The following is an 18,889-nucleotide window of genomic DNA, read 5'->3' as shown; positions in this document are numbered from 1 at the left end:
CTAGAGGAGTTTCTTTGGAGATCTAAGCTTGAGAACACAAACAGGAGAAGAGCTTGGCTTTTGATGTACATTTCAAAATCTTACATAAAACATATCCTGTTCACTGTCTTGTTGCTAAGTTTACAGATGTTGACAGGTATGATCTGCCTACTCTCTTAACCGTAAAGATAGTTTACTATAATAATCAAATAATAATTGATCACAAATGAGAATGTGATCAATTTCATCAAGCTATATGCAAAAGGGTTACCAGTCTAATGATATCTATATTGATCCATATACAGTGTGTACCCATCTGTCTCCCCTACTTCATTGTTTATTTTCATCTTATGTTATGATTTGTACGTAATTATACAAGTTAACCTTTACATTTGAGTTTGTTCATCTACTTTGTTACCATTGCAACCATTTGCCTTAAATCTGGATGTTATTTCAGCAGTATTGAAATAAACCTTTACCTGTGCTCACTTCCTTAGTCTTTAATTGTAATGCATATATTACAGGGAAGATTGTTTCTTTGAAAGACAAAACAAAATATCACCTTTTTCATTTAATATTGTGCTCTGCCATGATGTATTTAAATCCTACATGACCATCTTCTCTTTGTCTTTTCTGTAATAACAGAAAGGTGGATGCTTGAGAAACGTAGCGCTCTCCTAGGCCAGTAGGATAGTTTTAGAATAAAGATTTCAGTTCGAGGTCCATCACTTTCCCAAAACAATGGCAACTCTCAATTTACTGAATCGTTTTTTTTCTTTCCATCAAGTTTGACATTTGGCACACAGCAGCCTGTGAAACTTAATACTGTAATCCACATTCCCATTAGTGATTTAGATGAATGATGAACTGTGACAGTCAACATCAACTTGGAGGAAATACCAGGCAACAAAGTGATTCATTCATTACAATCATATTGAGGAAGGTACAATAAGAGGAAAAACACAGATATCGGTTTGTTAACAAAGCATAGCTTTATTGTGATGGTAGAAACACAGAACTGACAGATATGGAGGTGACCGCAAGACAGCTTTTCACGGCTTAGCTGCTGCTGCTGCTGCTGCTGCCGCCTTCCGCACTGCCTTCATGCCCTTCTTGTTGTGCTTCTTGGCAAAGCGCATGTTCCTCAGGAACTTAGGGTCAACCTGCAGCAAAGACGGAAAACAGACATGAAGTGAGCAGGTTGGATCAAAGTATGGAGGTGGTGCACAATTCCAAGATCTATTCTTTGAAAGCAACAGTACAGTAGAGCAAAAAGACACAAGGGTTCGAGTAGTTAGATATTCACGAGATGGGAACAGGACTACTTCACTAGTACCTGGCTTATACAAATCAAAAATGTGTGGCAGAAGGCCAAGGTACAAAAGTAACAACATTAATAACATTAGTATAATTACCCAGACATTGCTGTATGTAATTGATAGTTTACATGACAATAAATCAGTTTCCTATAATTGAAAGCACAGTCGATTGAAATCAGAACTGCTTCCTACTTTCAACTTAACGTTTAATATCTTGACAGCATGCGTATGATTTGGTACTTGTTGCAAAAATGTTGCAGGGTCAGTTGAGCAAAACTGCACTGTACAAAGTCTTGATAAACCAGCCAGCCGGTTAGGCTTAAAACTGAGCCAAAGCACACACAACAACAATAAACAAATAACAGGAGGACGAATGACGCTTATACAATTTTTGACATCCGGCTCTTGTCAAATTTCCAGCTGCCCTGGTAGCGAGACATTTTATATACTTTAAAACTTTCAAGTCAAAATCATGCAAGTCTAAAGGATCAGTCCGAACGCCTGGACGATGCCATTGCCACTGCGGACATCATCGTATTGCAAATCCGGTAGACATCACTCAACTCAAGGAAACAGCTCTACATCACTAGTCTACATGTAATGCAAGACTTGATATTTATTCAATCGTCTCCCTCACGACAAAAGCTGGTGAGGACATCCCAAAACTCTGTTTCCGTAATCGTAAAGACAGTGAAAGAATCCACATTACCATTTTTGGGGACCAATCATATTTTAAAAATGTTGCAGAATAAACAGTCAAGTCAAATTCCCAACATCACCAACTAATTTTGAGGAGTGTATACGCATAAGATGAGAACCCTGGGACCAAATAGAAGACTGTAGTAGAGATCAGATCTGATTACATTCCTACATGTATACATTGATTTTGCCATGTAACTACCATGTACGCCAAATAGACTGTATGATTCCCTGTGCAGCCAGAATTTTTTTTGTGCATGCAGATAGACCATCAATCAACACACAAGTGCAACTGCATACATACCCCCTTCAGTGACTCGTAGCGTTGAGACGTGGGCTTCTTGATGCCATTCCTGTGGGCTTTACGAGCTGTTCAGGCAGAAGGAAACAACATTTAGCACAAGTAAGTTAAACTGTTCCGCACAGCACACCTTAATATACTGAATACATTAATTAACAAGCTTGCACAATTGACACCTGATATTTAGCTGTTCTTGACAGTTTACCAATAGCTTAGAAGTTTACTCCACAGACAGGAGCTTAACTTTAACTGTTACTAATTGCTAACTGCAGTTCTACTTACACTGGTTGTGAGTTGTGTGGTTCTTGGACTTGGCCATTTCGACGCTGGTTAATCTGAAGAGAAGACAAATTAGACAGCATAAGACTTCAACTTTAATTTAGCATCGCTGTTAGCTTCATTCACTGGCATGTTAGCTTGTGTGTCTGTCGCTAGCCAGCAGCCGCAGAAGCTTCGTAAGATGTAAACAGATGCTTAAAACGGCAATTTTATAATTAACAAAAAGCAGCTTCAACCCGATCTAAATGTACCTATCAGACTAAAGAAATACACAATGATAAATGACAAATGAAGTGAATCGTGTATGATTGTAAAACGAACAACTCCATGGCTGCTAGCCGATGTGACGCTAATGCTCTACTCGGGGCAGCGTTAGCATTTCTCAAATGCAACTTTCTCCTTTTAATGAGGATCATATTTAAAACATATTGCTGTGAAAATAAGCCCAGTAGAGTGATTAATCAAAACCAGTAGATGTTTATGTGCGGGGATGTAAAATACACGCAGATTGATTAAGATTTTAAAAGTCCGACTAGGTGGGAAAAGTGGGTACCTGCCACACGAACAGACGACAACCGGAAGAGAAAGAAAGTTGAACCCGGCAGAGGAGAAGAAGAAGAGTCGGGACAAGAGAGGAAGTGAGCGGGGAGAGAGGCCGGTGTGTTTATAACACTGCCCCCTGCTGGTGGTGTCCGATATGACAGCAGAGAGCACAAGTGTGGCCACATGATGGCACCCTCTGCTTAACACATGACAGGACCCCAAAATTCATGTTGTGTTCGTCTCCATTATGAAAAAGGAGAAGTGACACGACTTCCACATTTATTGGAAAACCAAATTATGTTTATTAATTTTCTGTTTTGGACTGTTTTCATTTCTTTTGAGCTGTAACTATGTTAATTTACTGAAACATGATATTTATCTTTTGGGTATTAGCTGTTTCTATACAGTGTTGTAGGGATGATGTACTTTTGCAGGCTAACCTTGGAAGTTAGCATCGCCCTGCTTCCCTCAAGAAAAAGCAGATGAGATTTTTTAATTAGATTCTTAAATATCGCAGAAAGTAAGCTCTGTGGCGAACACAAGTTTATGAAACTCACACGTTTTGTTCAGCAAGATAATCTTCACAGGTGAAGACCGCTTTTTTGTGATTTTCAAAGCGTAAATTAAATCGCTGGAGGTAAAAAGCTAATGTCAGGCTATAAACAGACTACACTGTGGTCGCATGGTTTAAACGTCACCACCGCTAAATGTCTTACTGCACAGTTACTATACACATTTTCTGCACATTGATAAATCTTAAAGTTAGAATAGTTTGTAACTAAAGTCGGCCTGTAAAGACGGACTGGGGTGTAAATGAGTCCCCGTGTTCGGCGTGGTGACGTTTAATGTCCGTGACAACTTCTTCAGTCTCATTTAGCCACTTGTTAGCAACCGCTTTTTCTAAGACACGTAAGCGCTTTGTAATTAAATTATGGGACATTTAATGATGTATTTTATGTCGTAGAACAAAACGTGTAAATATCTTAAGCCTGAGGTAACAACAGACCTTATCTCAGGCATTTAATGGAAAACCTATTAAAAAAACTCATAGACTTTGAGACGAGGGAGCCGGATGTGCAAAAATGCAATGCTGCGTTGTGCTCTTTTCTGCTCGCTCCTGTATGGCTTTTCATTCTCCCGTTGATATTGTGGATACATGTCGTTTTGATATCACGGCAAAAACAGTCGTCATTGTGGACGAACACATCTGACACGGACAGTTTCCTGTCGTGTGCTACGTGTGAACGGGCAACTTTGAAAATGTCCGGAGAGTGAAGCCCGTGCTGGTTCTAGGTTATGTTTCGTGCCACCTTTATATTCATTTTTTTGTGAAGTCCCCTTTTTTTTTAGATGAGTAAGTTAGGTCTTTTGTTCCTGCTTTTGCTTTCAGAGGAAAGGATTAGTCATGCCTTGGTTTGTTATATTGATTTCTGTTTGTTTGGCATGACCACCTTGTCCCATCCTCCCCCACATTTTGAGAACCTTTGTTGTGTTTCCAAGTATTGCGTTGAACAGAAAATAAATCACCTTCCTTTTGACTTCTACTTTGACTCCTTAAAATCCTTTGGTTGTCATGTGGGATGTAACGGTTGCAGTTTTACCAAAAAGGTAGGCTATCGCTCCTCTAAACTTCTCAGATGAAATCCTTTAAATAACTGTCCAAGGCCATAACTGGAAAAAAAGCAGAGAAACAAAAGCAAAGAGAAGACAAAAAATAAATGATATAAGACATGTAAAGTTTGTCTTTTATTATAATTTTTTGTTTGTTTTGTTTTTTGTTTCAGTTGTCTTATTACGTTTTACAGCAGGTCCACATCCACTTCAGTTTTTTAGGAGAATGCTGCAGCTGTTTTGCTCCAGACGTGTTTTCTGCACTACTAAACTTCACGCGACCTTCTATCGGCATTTGAGTAGATAACGACCAAATTCAAAGTTTTTGGGTGAACTTCAATAACCTTTAATATCTCTTCAGTTTGATTACACTTGGGTCATCATTTAGCAGGTGTTGATTTGTGAAGATTTGCCTTTTCAACCATTTCGACACAGCTTGAATTCCTCCTGAGCCTCGTGAACAAGAAAACCTGTTCCTGGGACTCAGTGTTAGCACTTCAATCCAAGACAAGCACTCAGCACCAGAGTGGAAGATGGATGTCTGGCCTCTGAAGGCAGCGTGAGGTAATTGCAGATGGGGTAATTCATGACTATGGCTACGACTGTTAGCCCATCTCATTTTCATTCCCATTTCTGCAGAGAATAAAAAAAGTGAAAAGTTAGCGATGAAAATCTACTCGTTGTGAGTCACAATTGTGAAATAGTTGAGGTGTCGACATGTCATGATTTAAGTCTCATTAGTCACACGAGCAGCATTGATGGAAAAGTCGGGCCGTCCACCCCTATGGAAATTTCTCAAAATCTACTCGATGGATTGCCACATATTTTGTAGATATTCCCTGAAGTCCTTCACACAGATCCTTTAAACAATAACATTTTACTTTGTTTCTCATAGATTTAACTTCATATTGTTGACTTAGTGGCTCATAATTGCAGTCCAACTCCCTGGTGTATCCTGTATGTGATTATTAAATCAAAATAATCCATCTCACACCTTCTGTGGGTGATAAAATATAACTAATGGAGGACCACAGTGGAGAATGTCAGTTGGATTAGTTGTCAAAAATCTGAATGAACTCTGGTGGAGCTGATATGCGATTTCTCTCTGACACACTTGGCAACGATGCTGATTAAGTGTCACTCGTGATGCTTTTCATGGGTCGACTGCTGTTTTTTTTTTTCAGTCACTTTCCACAGAGGCCAAAACGTCAACATTGCAACCAGCAGCACAGTGAGATGATGGACAGATTGTAAAGCAGCCAGCGTTTATAGACAGATCCACAGAGATTACAGCGCTGCTGGCCCTCCTCTATGTTGTGATGGATGTGAAAGGATGCACAGCCATGTGACTGAGCTTACATCTCTCTCTCTCTCACACACACACACCATCACACACTGACAGAACCAAAAGATCTCTATAAACATGGCCTGAACTTCTCGTCTTCCTTGTCTTTCTTTTCCTTTTCCTCTCCCTTTTAATCTCTCCTCTCATTCTCAGCTGAGGTTGGGTGATTCCCTGCTCGAGCAGAAGAAATCATGCAGCAGCATCCTATATTTAGACCCCTGTTTGATCATACGAGCCTCTCCGCTCCACTCTGCGACACTCGGCTCTGCTCAGTCAATTACAGATTTGGGTGTGTGTGTGTGTGTTTTTTTTTTCATACATTCTCCTCGATCTGATAGTGGTCAGAAGGAGGACCGGTTTTTCATTTCCTGTGAGATTTTTCACACATGGTAGCTTTGCTGGTGTGGGAGTGTGAGTTTAAACTGCAAAAGCGAACACATCTCTGTGCATATTTTGTCAGTATTACCAGTGTGAAGTCTTTATTAATGAATTAGTTGACTGGAATTCACAATTGCCATAGCTTGCTCTGATGAAACTAGAAAAATTCCTTAAACAAGCGTCATCGGATGATAGAAACTTGTTCTCAAGAGGTGAATGAGCTCATTGTTGCCCCCTGTGGTCATTCACCAAAACTGTGGTTCAAACATCTCCCAACTACGATTCAGATCTGTGGGTATGGATGGTTTCTAAGGTTTAGGCAGGTTTAGACACAAAACAACTTGGTTGAGGGAAAATCATAGTTTAAATTAAAAGTACTTCATTGTTCAGGTTAGGGGGGCTCTGTTATTATGGTTACTATAATAAACAGGTGGTAAAAGCAACATTATGTAACCTTAAAATAACTTACAAAATGATTTAATGTTACAGTGAGCTTTGGTGAGCGGGAAGCATCACACAGCACCAATCATCACAAGTTTTTATGAAACTGGAACAATTTTTTGTTCTAGTTTGCCCTACAGCTGCTCTGCTTTCCTCAACTGTCTGTGATTTACAGAGTTTCCTGAAAGCAACCTGTAACTGTGCACTGTAGCTGCAAGTAAACTCTGCTTGCTGGCTCTGAGGAGTGTGGCGTTTGCACCACTATCACAGGAGCTTTGGACTGCTGGGAGGGAAGAAGTTTTCAAGTCCCGGGCAGTGAGCAGCTGAACGGGGCTCGGTAGCTTCTTCGGATATCATGACACTGGTTAAGAGACGGAAGTGGGCGTTACAGAAGGTAAAAGAGTCGTCCGTGGCAGCTTAGCTACATGCGAGGTGTTGTTGAATAGTAAGTAATATTAGCTGGCTTGCAAAGTTGTCAACTTGCTAGTTTTTGATCAAAAGGCAAGTTGGCCATTTCCACAGAGGTTTAGCTGGTAGCATGTTGTAGCCAGGTGTTTTGGCTTGGCATTACTGTTGTGCTAACACCTGTGTGCAAACTTTGCCTGCCGTTCAAGAAATAAACTTTCAAGACACGACACTGTTATGACATGCAGAGTTTTGTTAGTCAGCAAGTAATGTTACATTACACCTAACTAACTGTTAGAAATACCTGAGATTTGTATTTACGACAGTGTTGCGCCCACGAATGGTGGGGGCCATCAAATGGCAGAAACAAGTTTCTACATAATGTTGCTTTAAATGAGACAAGAAGGGCGCAGCATATTACCAGAGTGATGCTAATTGCTGCTAACCATAGCTATGGTTAGCCACTTAACTCAGTTAGCCATGCAGCTAGAGGTCCAGATGGAGAGCTTGGAGTACCAGGGAAGTGTTGGTGCTTACACTGCAAGCATGGGAGCTTTGGACCAGGATAGGCCAGAGCTAGCTGGTTACCATGCTAACTTAAGTACATATCTGTTCAACATAATACACACATGTCACACATGTTATTTCCTCACATTCTGTTGATCATTCTAGATACTTTTTGAATGTTCTCAACTGAAATTCGTACACATTGCACCTTTAAGGTTTGGGAACCAATGTGTTGGACATAGGAAACAAACAGCGGTCCCCCGTCCAGTATCTAGTGGGCCCAACCATCCAATCTGACCTCACTTTGTCAGCCTCAACATTGTGACCGGACTTCCTCCTTTGCTCCAGTCATACTGTGGCCGCTAGTCACTCAAATGTAATACAAGTCCTCTCAGGGCTCTATTGGAAAGGAAACCACTTATCTTAGAGCCCATGTAGTAAAATCTTTTATGCAATTATGTGTTTCACAAAGAGGTTAACCTCAGTCTGTTCTCTCTTGTAAATGACTCAGCCTTTCATGGAGGAGCATCCACACCCAAATATGATACTATCACGTTTCCAATGAACCTGTTTACCTGTGGAATGTTCCAAACAGGTGTTTTTGAGCATTCACCAACTTTCCCAGTCTTTTTTTGCGCCTGTCCCAACCTGTTTGAAACCTGTTGCTGCCTGTTGCGATGAAGTCGATGAGATAGCTATCTAGACTTTTCTGCTTTATACACACACCCACACTTTCATTTTTTTTAGACCAATCTAATTGAATGACACAATATGAGGGGCTTGTGTGCCGTCTAAACTAATATTAAATATTAGATCTTATCTGAGATTCTGATTGTAAACGATTTTCCATATGAGAGAGAACAAAAAAATCACACATGCACATCCCTAATTTAAGTTTAATAAACATTTTGCTATATTGCTTCCCTGATATTGCAGTGCCCTTTTCATAGCACAGAAAAATTCAATTACTTTAGCATTTTCATTTGATGTCATGATGCATTTGTTTACCTTTTTTCTCAGGGTAAAAAGGTTTAAAGCCCTTTAAAGTATGATATAAAATCAGGAAAATGATATTATTTAACATTGAAATAGCTACAGTATAGGCAGTACGATGATGATTTTTCAGAATGAGCATCTTCAGAGATGCTCTACAAGAAACCCCACCTATAATAAGCCACCAGCACTGCTTTGTTATTCAGCTGTTTCCCTTTAAGAGAACAAGAGACATCACATGCTGCTGTCACTGCTGCCTTGCTCTCTGTGGCATTGTTTCTGTTTCTGTAATTCTCCGGGTTTCATTCTTTCACAATGTTATTTGTTTCACTCTGTGCGCACGTGTGTGTCTCAACTATGAAAGGTGCAGTGAGCGATTCTGGGAAAAAGGTAATTGAATGCTGAGCCTCACTCCCAGGTTATCAAATAGAGATATCCCAGACTGTCGCTATTTGAAGACCAGTGAATGACATTCAACAATCAACTAGCTTTCTCCAGAATCGCTGACTGCACCTTTAGCAAGTGGTGGAAAGTGCATTTAGTCAAGATCTGTACTTAAGGACAATTTTAAAGTACTTTATTTGATTTTTTGCATTCACTGTATGAGGGAAATAAAGTACTGCTGCTACACTATTTGACGGCTTTTGACGGTTACTTTCCAGATGATGTAAGATTTTACACATCCCAGATAGCAAAATTTACCAGACACCCTCATCTGGCCCATATACCCTGTGGAATGTCGACGTAGCCATAGCCAGATGTCAGCCAAGAACGAACCAAATAAACCATAAACTGGCCCAGACTGGCTCAGATCCAGCCCACCAGAACAGAATGAGCTGTGACCCAAATTTAAGCCATTTCTAGTTTATTCGGTTCGCTCTTGGCTGACCTCTGGCCATGATATGGCCCACTTGTGGCAGCAGACCACCCAAGTGCCATCACTCCATGTGGTATGTGGGCTGGATGGTGTGGGCCAGAACTGGGCTGCAACACCTTTGCTATCTGGGATGGCAAAGTGGCCACACACTTGTGTAACGAATGTAATCCAATACAACAACCCTGCTTTAACATCTACAGCATCTTAAGGACGTTCCGCTTTCTGGTGCAGTGTTTCACACACATAGACTTTACCTGTAGGGCCGCCCAGGTATATTTGCCGACCCATTTTAGCATTTCTTTGAGAGCGGGTGGAGTAGGCCAGGTAACTGCAGAGATGATGAGGGAAGTGAGAACAGGTGTGTAATTGGGTGTGACGGTCAAGTGAACAGGTGAGGAGGGAAAGTGGAGTGAGATCTGGTGGACAGGAGGGGGGTGGCTTTAAATGTGTTTGAGGAGGTGGGAATGTGACTGGAGGGAGGGATCTTGTTGTACAAGGTCGTTCAGTGGGAAACACTGCTGGGAAAGGGCTGATGTACGTTAAGAGGTGCCTGTATACCTGTAGAGGCCACAGTGGCTGGTGGTACCATAGCCCACAGATTGTTTGTTTTTTAAAAAAGGCTCCATTATCATCCTGCGAACCTTCTCCTCTACCATCGCTCCTATCGCAAGTTAAATGACATACGATATACATCTGTCTTGTGCCTTGGTGGTGCTATAACCAGAACTAAAACAAAAGCCATAGGTATCTCCAGAAGGACTCCTACAGTATTAACCCCGTCCGTTGACCATAAATCCAGCTCAGCTCAAACTCTTGGGTTGCCAGGTTGTACAAAAATCCAAGTACATTTAGCTGATAACACTTTTTTTCACTTTAAAATGATCAATACAAGACTTTTACATTGTTGTACTACTTCCTCCACCACTGCTGTTATCTCACCACTTATCTCTCTAACCTCCCCTCTGCTTTACTTGCCTTCACTTTCATCCACCCTCTTTCTCCTGCTCCTCTTTCTCTCATAGTTCAACTCTGCCTTTTACTTTTCCCCCCTCTTCGCACATCTCTCCCAGTTTTACCCCTGAACTCCCTCTCTTACTCCCCCTCTTGCTCTCTCTTTTGCACTGCTTCCCACCCACTTCGGTTTCCTTTTCATCTGTAAGAGGAAATCTCGTCTTTGAGCGGCGCAGAGTCAATCCCTCGGGGACTCACTTCACCTCAACACATGAAAGAGGCTGCTTATTATGTCTCTGGATTATGGAGGCTTTATAGGCAGGCACATCCAAACAAAATGGAAGATCCATTAAAGTGTCATACATAGTGCAAATTAATAAGTAGAAAATAACAGGATACTGAAGACTGGAGGTGTGGTAGTAGTTATGAATATGTAATGTGTTCTTTGTTTGGCTTTAAATTAAAAACTTTTACAAGCTCATACACCAATGGTTTGTATTTTTGTATGAGATTTTGTATCAGCAGGATTTTCCCTACACAGGAAGCCAGTGTAGGGAATGGGACTAGTGTGCTCCCTCTTTTCTTGACCTTGTAAGGAGTCGGGCTGCTGCATTTATGGACTCGTGGACTGAGTGATACCAAAATATAACAAGTTACAACAGTCTAAGCGTAACGATATCAACCAAACGTAAGTCAGCAAATAGACACAGCAGATGTGAAGGTAGAATAACTCTTTTCAAATGGCACAGCCCTCTAAAATAGCAGAAGTGACAATAGCCTCTGCAGTAGTGCCCTTGAGCAACATGGTGAATCACTGATTGCTTCAGTTTCCTCCGGCACCAGGTATTTGATTGTCTTCCTGCCTGGTTAACATGAAAAATGACTACCACTGTAACGCCCTCCTATTTGCACAACAAAACACTGACCGTCTCCGCTTGTTCATCAAACTTGTAAAGTCTCTCCATTTCCTCTTCGAGCGATTCTCTCACTCTCGCTGTGTTTATATGTGTGTGTAGCTTGTGTTTTGTCCTGGATATGCTTCATCTCCTGGATGCTCAAAGGTGGATATGGTGCTCTGGGTTTCTGTTTGTCTGACCCTACAGCACGGACAATAATCCAACGCACATAATCTCTCTCCTGCTCTGTCTATCTATCCATCTCTGTTGTCCCTGACTCTTTGTTTGCTTTGCTGCACTGACTTCATTCATCGTGGTCAAAGGACGGGCATCAGTATTCGAGAATGAAAGCGAGACTGAACGAATAAGAGAGCAGAGTAGGGAAGCAGAGCGTGCGTATTGGTGCTGGTAGAAGACAAGTGGGCGGTCTTTGCTAATATCGAGGTTTCCTACTGGTTGATGGGAGCGGATGAATGAAAGGATGCTGATCTAAATAAAGGCCATCAGCATATAAAGAACCGCTGGCATGACAGGAGGGAGGGAAGAGAGATGGAGGGAGGATGTAGAAGTATGAGTCATTCTCTCCCTCTCTTTGTCCGAACATCCATCTATCGGACTGTCTATCCATTCGTGTCTTCTGCCTCTATCCTCTGCGTCCCTGTGGCTCAGCTGGCACACACACACATCTGTACAAGTTGCAGAACAGAGCAGCAGATGTGTATGAAATCAAAATTAGAGTTAGAGAGACAAACTGTGGCAAACAAGGGATTTTATTTTATTAGAGAACAACCAGGGCCATATCAGTTATTACTGATCAGAGAATTACTGAATCCAAGTCCTCCCAATAATAATAATATAAGGCTTTCAACACAACACAATACTTGAACAGACACTTAAAAATGAACTTCTGTGACAGCTCTTGATACCTCACATTTATAAATACACATTTCTTTCTCGAAAAGATTATAAAATATTAGCCAATGTTTTCAAATGTTAAATGTCATCCCAACACACACTCTGGCTATTGTCTGACAACGATTCTTCCTCTGGGGCAAAGACTTCCTCTTCCGTGCACAGGTGATTTTTTAAGTAGGATTAGCAACTGGAGACCTGAGAATGGAGTTAAAGCTGAGAGATGACGTATGTGACCAGATAGTGTATCAAGCTGAGATTGCGGGCCAATGTAGTTCACCTCTTTTGCACTCCACATGGCCTGGTGCACGCAACAAAAATGATCGTAAGCAACCCTACACTGTAAATTTTAAAAGTTGATTACCTCAGAATTACCAAGTAGACTATTCAATTGAAGTTGTACAAGCTAGTTTCAGTTTCCACAATTTCATTTTGATCATTGTCAGATTTAAGAACACTTTGCTGTTGACACCTTTCATGATAAAAATGTGTTTATATTTACATTACTACAGCATATATCAATCTTAGATCCCACATTTGTTTACACGTTTATTTGCTGTCTTTGGCCTTGACTTTGCGCACCAGTCTTGTTTGACTTTACCCTTCATATTTGACTTTGCGAATCCATTTGCTTCCGGCAAATGAACACAACAACAAACGTCAGTCCGCATTAAACAGTCAGTCAGAACATTAGACAGATGTAAAGGCCATTTAACCCAGCAACAACAACAAAAACAGAAACTCGCAGAAATCAAACAGAAGAAATGGTCAGATTCATCACAGAGGAGATCCAGGAACAAACATGAAAAACAACATATTAAATGCCATAAACACAACATTTACATTAACACATTTTTTAACACATGATATCGACGTGTTCTCCAACGCATCAAATATTCTTAAAAATGTACCCAAGATACAGCTTTTTCTCTACTTGAATGACCTAGAAAAACGGAGACACGCTGTTATTTCTTCCAGTATTAATTACTGTAATGTACTCGTCTCCAGCGTCCCCGCTCCGCTCTCAATCAAACTAATTTAAACCTCAGCAGCCAGAAAATGAATGTGAGTCAGTAAATATGATTACATTCTCCCAGTCTCTGTTCATGGGCTCATTGTGAATGCACATATTGATTGTACTGTAAGTTTTGTTTCTAACTAACAAAGCATTACGCTCCCTGGCTACACAATAATATATCACTACAGCTCTGCTCACACGATATGATGTCATTGTTATTTTTGAGAGAGGCAGCTCGGGGAAGAAGCTTTTCTACTGTTGCTTGGCGGGATGGGCGGGATCCCTCTTACAGTAACCATAGACATGTCAAAGATGTCTGCTACACAGACCAGAGAAAAGTAGCAAATTTACATTATGCACAAGCCGGATGACAACATTATTGATTGATTATAGACATAAACAAAGAATATCGAGACGCAGAAATCGTTTGACTTCCCACTACAAGGTTTTCTACTGATGTCGATTTGGGGTTCTTGCTGAAAGGACTGATGATGTTGTTCTCTCAAAGACTGTTTCTCCTTATCAAACACAGATTAATGTAAAGCGATTCACTGGTTGAATAACTGACCAAAAAGCTGAAGCAAACAAACTGCATTAATCACATTCTGGTGACTCACTTGTATCACGGCCACACTCGCTCACATTCACACAGTGCACAGACACACATTCATTGCACATACAGTACACACAGTATATGTGTTTTCACAACACACCTACGCACACACTTGGACACAGTGCAGCTCAGCATTGGGTATTTTTGAACGCAGTGTTGTTGGGTAGCCTGTTATACAATATGTGTCTCAGGGACAGCCAGTCTTACTCTGACCTGCTTTCTGTCTCAGTGGGAAGAGACTGGCCTCACAAACAGGCACGACTCGCTATTGTCCTCCCGGATAGAGAGAGAGAAAGGGAGAGAGATGAAGATTAAAAGTTACCATCTATGCCACGAGGCATTTCAACTGATTTATACTGAAGAGATACCAGAACATACATAAAATTAGCCACTGGAGTAAGAAAACACTGAGGGGGCGTTGAGATGTGAGGTGATATGATAATGTAATTTCAATGAATTGATGCTCTTGAAACCAAGGTTTTAAGTTACATAACATATTTGCATAGTACTTTAAATCTTCCATTTTAGCTATACTTATACTATTTATCCTTGTTCTTCTGGGGGAAGAGGTTGTGGCTAATAATTATTAAACAATCTAAGAAAAATTCGATCAACATGCCGGTCCAGATGCTGCCCCAGCAAAAAGACGATGCATGGAGCCATGAATTTGAGGTCTACAGCTTTGTCTGTGGAGCCTCCTACAGGGTAACTCCAGACATCTTTGCCATGCTTCCCACCATGGTTTGGAGGACCGCTGAAAACGCAGTGGGGAAAAAGATGAGCAACCTCCACAGAACTATTAATTTCCCCAGACGAGAGGAGATGGCGAAGCTCAGGGCCGGCTTTGTTTGCCTTTGTTTGCTGTGCCGCCAGCTCCACTGATGGATGCCACATATTTCTTCCCCCTGCAGAGCTACAGAAGAAATGTTAAATTAACAGAAAAGTTTACCCTCAGTGCTAATGCAGGTGCAGGTGCGCTGACCTGCCACCTGTAGTGGCAGTCAAATTTGTTTCAACAACCAGGGGCACGCTACTGGCCTCTACCCTGTTGCCTGTGGGTATATATGTAACTACGCTGTGAAACTGATTGTTTGAATGTATTCACAGTCCCAACCTACGTTTTATTTCAAGGGTTGTTGTCTGTGTTAGGATTATATATGGCCTGGCAAACTGAAGTTAAGTACTTTCTCTTAATAGGTTGTTATTAGGTCATTAGGAATCTCCAGGTATGATTGGCCAGGTATAAATAGCCCCTCAGTGTAGAAGTTGGCCCAATCCCCATGCACCCCTTACCACTTAGGCCTAACCCTCAGTTTTCCACGTTCACATCAGCGGCTAGGGTGTCCGAGATTTTCCAGAGGCACACTTCAAACCAAGAGTTAGAAGAACTTTTAAAGTATTATAGTCCTTTTTTGCTGATGTCTCGGTTGCTAACTAAGTAGCTTGCTAGCTAGCTAGCATTCCCCCCTTTGACGGACAAAATTTAACTCAAGTCCAGCAGTGAAGTTGTTGCACTTGTATACTTGTTTAGGAGCACAGGTTGAGAATTGTTAGCCTAAAATCACCGCTAGCAGCCGGTAATGAAAAAGCGCTCTTTTTGTATTTGATGATAGCTGATAGCACAAAGTTTTGAATGAACTGCGAGCATCCACACTCTTGCGTTGCTGTGGCAATGTGGATTTTATCCACATTGCCACAGCAACGCAAGAGAAATCACCAATAAAAAAAAGAAGGAAATGAAAAATCTGGAAATGCGATTGAGCTGTCAAAGTGTCATCACCAGAAAATGTAACTATTACAACTGTGAGGATGTCTGAGCACAAAGTTCAGGAATTGGGTTAATTAAATGAAAAGCTAATTCTGCTCAAGAAGTAAAGTGCCAAAGCTAAATCATACTAGAAATATCTTGTATCCAATTCATACATGCAATACATATTTGAGCTAAATATAGACTACTGTATTGTCTAATTATATAATAATCATGTAACAACCTGCCTCGTTTCGTAACTTCTTCCACTTCCTGTGCCGATTCTGTCAATCATTCCTCACCCCTTTTATGTAACAAATACCTTTTGTCACCTGTGCTGTCTATGATGTCAGAAAGTTAATTTAAAACGTGTCCCTCTGACACTTCACAGCGGCTAAATTCGTACATACATAACACGACAACAGGAGAGTCGTTTTAATACTGTAAACACTGTGGGTGTTTCCACTTTCATTCAGCGACATTGTGACAAGAAAAAACGTATGTAAGCCATAATTAGCCGAGGAATTGTGTCAGAAGCAAAGCATGTGTGCCACTTTAACACCAATTCACACCCTGGCCCACTTCCTAAACTCTTCATATAATAAAGCCACAAACCCTCTGTGACCCTGAGTCTAAATAACACAGCTCCCGACACGTTTTATTGTTGCTAATCTACTTTCACAGCTTCACACTTATACAAATGGTCTTCTGAGATTTGATATAACAGGCAATGTACTGCCAAGACGCTGTCATTTCATAAAAACTACAGTGGAATAGGTTCACTTTCTGTGTTAAGAGATGGAAGAAGATAATGGATGAGCATTTGTATATTGAGCCTGTTGTATAATGTTTAGTTTTTTATGCATGCTATGGTTGTGGCTCTATGGATGGCGATTGGTCCATCAGTCCACTTCTTTGGTCTGAAGACTGAAATATCTGTCTTGATGGATATTCATGGTTTCCAGATGATGAATCTAAAGGGTTGCATTACACGAGAGAAGAAGTAGTTCGTAGCAGCCCAGTCACAAGGATATAAGGAGTGCATTTAGTGTTTCTGTAAACCACAGATAAGTCCAAGGTTGATATTTGTACCACATGTGGCACATCAAGTTTTCATTATATGCTTATTAGCGCACTTTTGCACTTGGAGGTGGAGGGTACGAAGGTGGCATCATAACAAGCATTGAGTCTGTGGGGACATGTCCGGTAGTTTTAGTGGCCAACAAGACTGGGTGTTTTTCCTGGGAAGTTGGACCGTCTCTAGCTCTTATGGTCGTGATTAAAAATGGATATTTTTCTCAGGGTATTTACATAGGAACTATTGTTCACTCATATGTAAGGGACATACAATAAACTGTTCAACTTAATTAGCACACACTCAGTATAGCAAACTTAAGTAATGAAATAATGAAAATGTGTTGTGTACAGCAATTCCTAAGGTTACACAAGCAAGAAACACCTTGATTTAATTTTCTTTCTCTCTTTTTGAATTGGCATCTCTCCAGTGAATTACTCAAACAACACTTGCATAACATTACTGTTGGCAGCATGACAAATGCTGTATTGAAGTTCATTATTTCAGAGTTAGTCTGGAGTGAGAGAAAAAAAAGTTGGTAGCTCTTGGGTACCAGCCAATCATCATATTGCTCACTGCTGTCCCGAGTTCTCTGTCTCTTTTTGGGTTACCTGCTTCACTAAAACAAACATTAGTGATCTTGGGTAATCGTTATCATGAAGGTGGTTATTAGCTGTCTCTGTTAACACTGAGGTTTCCAGTTACGAGTGGACGAGGTGGGTTGTTTACCTGTTACGTTAAGCCTCATCATCAGAACCATGAATGAATATTAAGATGAGATAAAATGATCAGATTATAGTATCGATGAGAAAAACTGGTTACAGCGACAATTAAAAGTGATATTCAACAAAGTGAAATATAAGCTATATAATTATATAACTCGATAATAATAGGAGATGGAAGATAGATGATTATTTTCACTCTGCCCTGACAGGTGCTCTGGGCCTTAAAAATCTCAAACATGATAACAATGTTTCGAAAATCATATCGATGTGTCTTTTCATCTTCTACGAAGCTAGATAACCAAAAATAAATTAACTGAACCTTGTTTGTTCTCTGAGATGAGTTCAGTTTTGTGAATCATCATCGATTTCTGTAAATGCTGTATGTTGCCCACTTTGTATCCCTCTCTGGACACTGTGCCTCACTTTCCTGGTTAAAAAAAACAAATTATGAAAGTGCTGTTATGTGAAGCTGTTTTCCAAAAGTCCATTGATGGCCAAGCCTGGGTGTGTTTTCAACCTTCAGTTTTCTTTGTCGAGGCTCTCTGAATGCATAGAGAAGAGCACATTTAAAAAACACCCAGTATCTCTAACAAGGACAGCCTCCTCAGAGAGTATTGACGGGTTTGTGTGACTCTTGGTTTTTTCTGACTCACTTCTTTTCTTCAGGCCTGGACAAAACTACTCACTAGTTTTGCTCATTGATAGGTTCTGTATTTGTGGCTTTCAAACCCTTTCTCTGAGGACATTTTCTAATTCATTTGTTCAAACTTCCTTTTTAGACTAGAATTACCTTGACTTTCAGGACACCAAGAAATGTTTATCATGTTGATTCACATCACTGGTAAAAACATGATTATTTAAAAAAAAATAAAAAAATTGAAATTTACTAAATTGTAGTTGTTTTTATTTGTATGTTGTTCTGAATGTTTTAGCATTTATGGACAGCTGAAACAGCCTTTTGGAGAAATAGCTTTAAAATATTAAAGCAGATCAGTGTGTTAAGGTTCGCAAAACACATGCATAAATACACCGGGAGTAGTTAACAAATAAAAAACAGGTGAACAGGAAGAAAGGCGGGAAAAAGACAAAGACAGGAAGTGTAAATCAAAACATGACATATGAGGGGAGAACCTACAAAATAAAACAGGAAATAACTAAAAAACCCAAAACGTGACACAGTCTATCCACTATTTTCCATTTTGGCTTAAGGTTGTGTTACCGTGTGTGTTTGTTTTTGTCCCTCATGTTAATAGTTGCCTTTACTCATCATTGGTT

At 40.5% G+C, this 18,889-nt stretch overlaps 1 protein-coding gene across 1 annotated transcript; it reads right to left on the bottom strand.

The window, feature by feature from the left end:
* Positions 1-948: 948 nt before the first annotated feature.
* Positions 949-3,217, bottom strand: rpl29 (ribosomal protein L29). The gene is made up of 4 exons (XM_084348495.1): positions 3,131-3,217; positions 2,581-2,633; positions 2,302-2,366; positions 949-1,142 (listed from the first exon to the last, which is right to left on the bottom strand). The coding sequence occupies exons 2-4, from the start codon at positions 2,615-2,617 to the stop codon at positions 1,032-1,034; spliced, it is 213 nt and encodes a 70-aa protein (XP_084204621.1). The 5' UTR covers positions 2,618-2,633; positions 3,131-3,217; the 3' UTR covers positions 949-1,031.
* Positions 3,218-18,889: the final 15,672 nt, after the last annotated feature.

The sequence above is a fragment of the Pagrus pagrus genome (assembly GCF_965226575.1).
Source record: "Pagrus pagrus genome assembly, chromosome: 3".
NCBI lineage: Eukaryota > Metazoa > Chordata > Actinopteri > Spariformes > Sparidae > Pagrus > Pagrus pagrus.
Note: the sequence above shows the minus strand (reverse complement) of the source record. Positions and strands in the feature narration are given on the sequence as shown.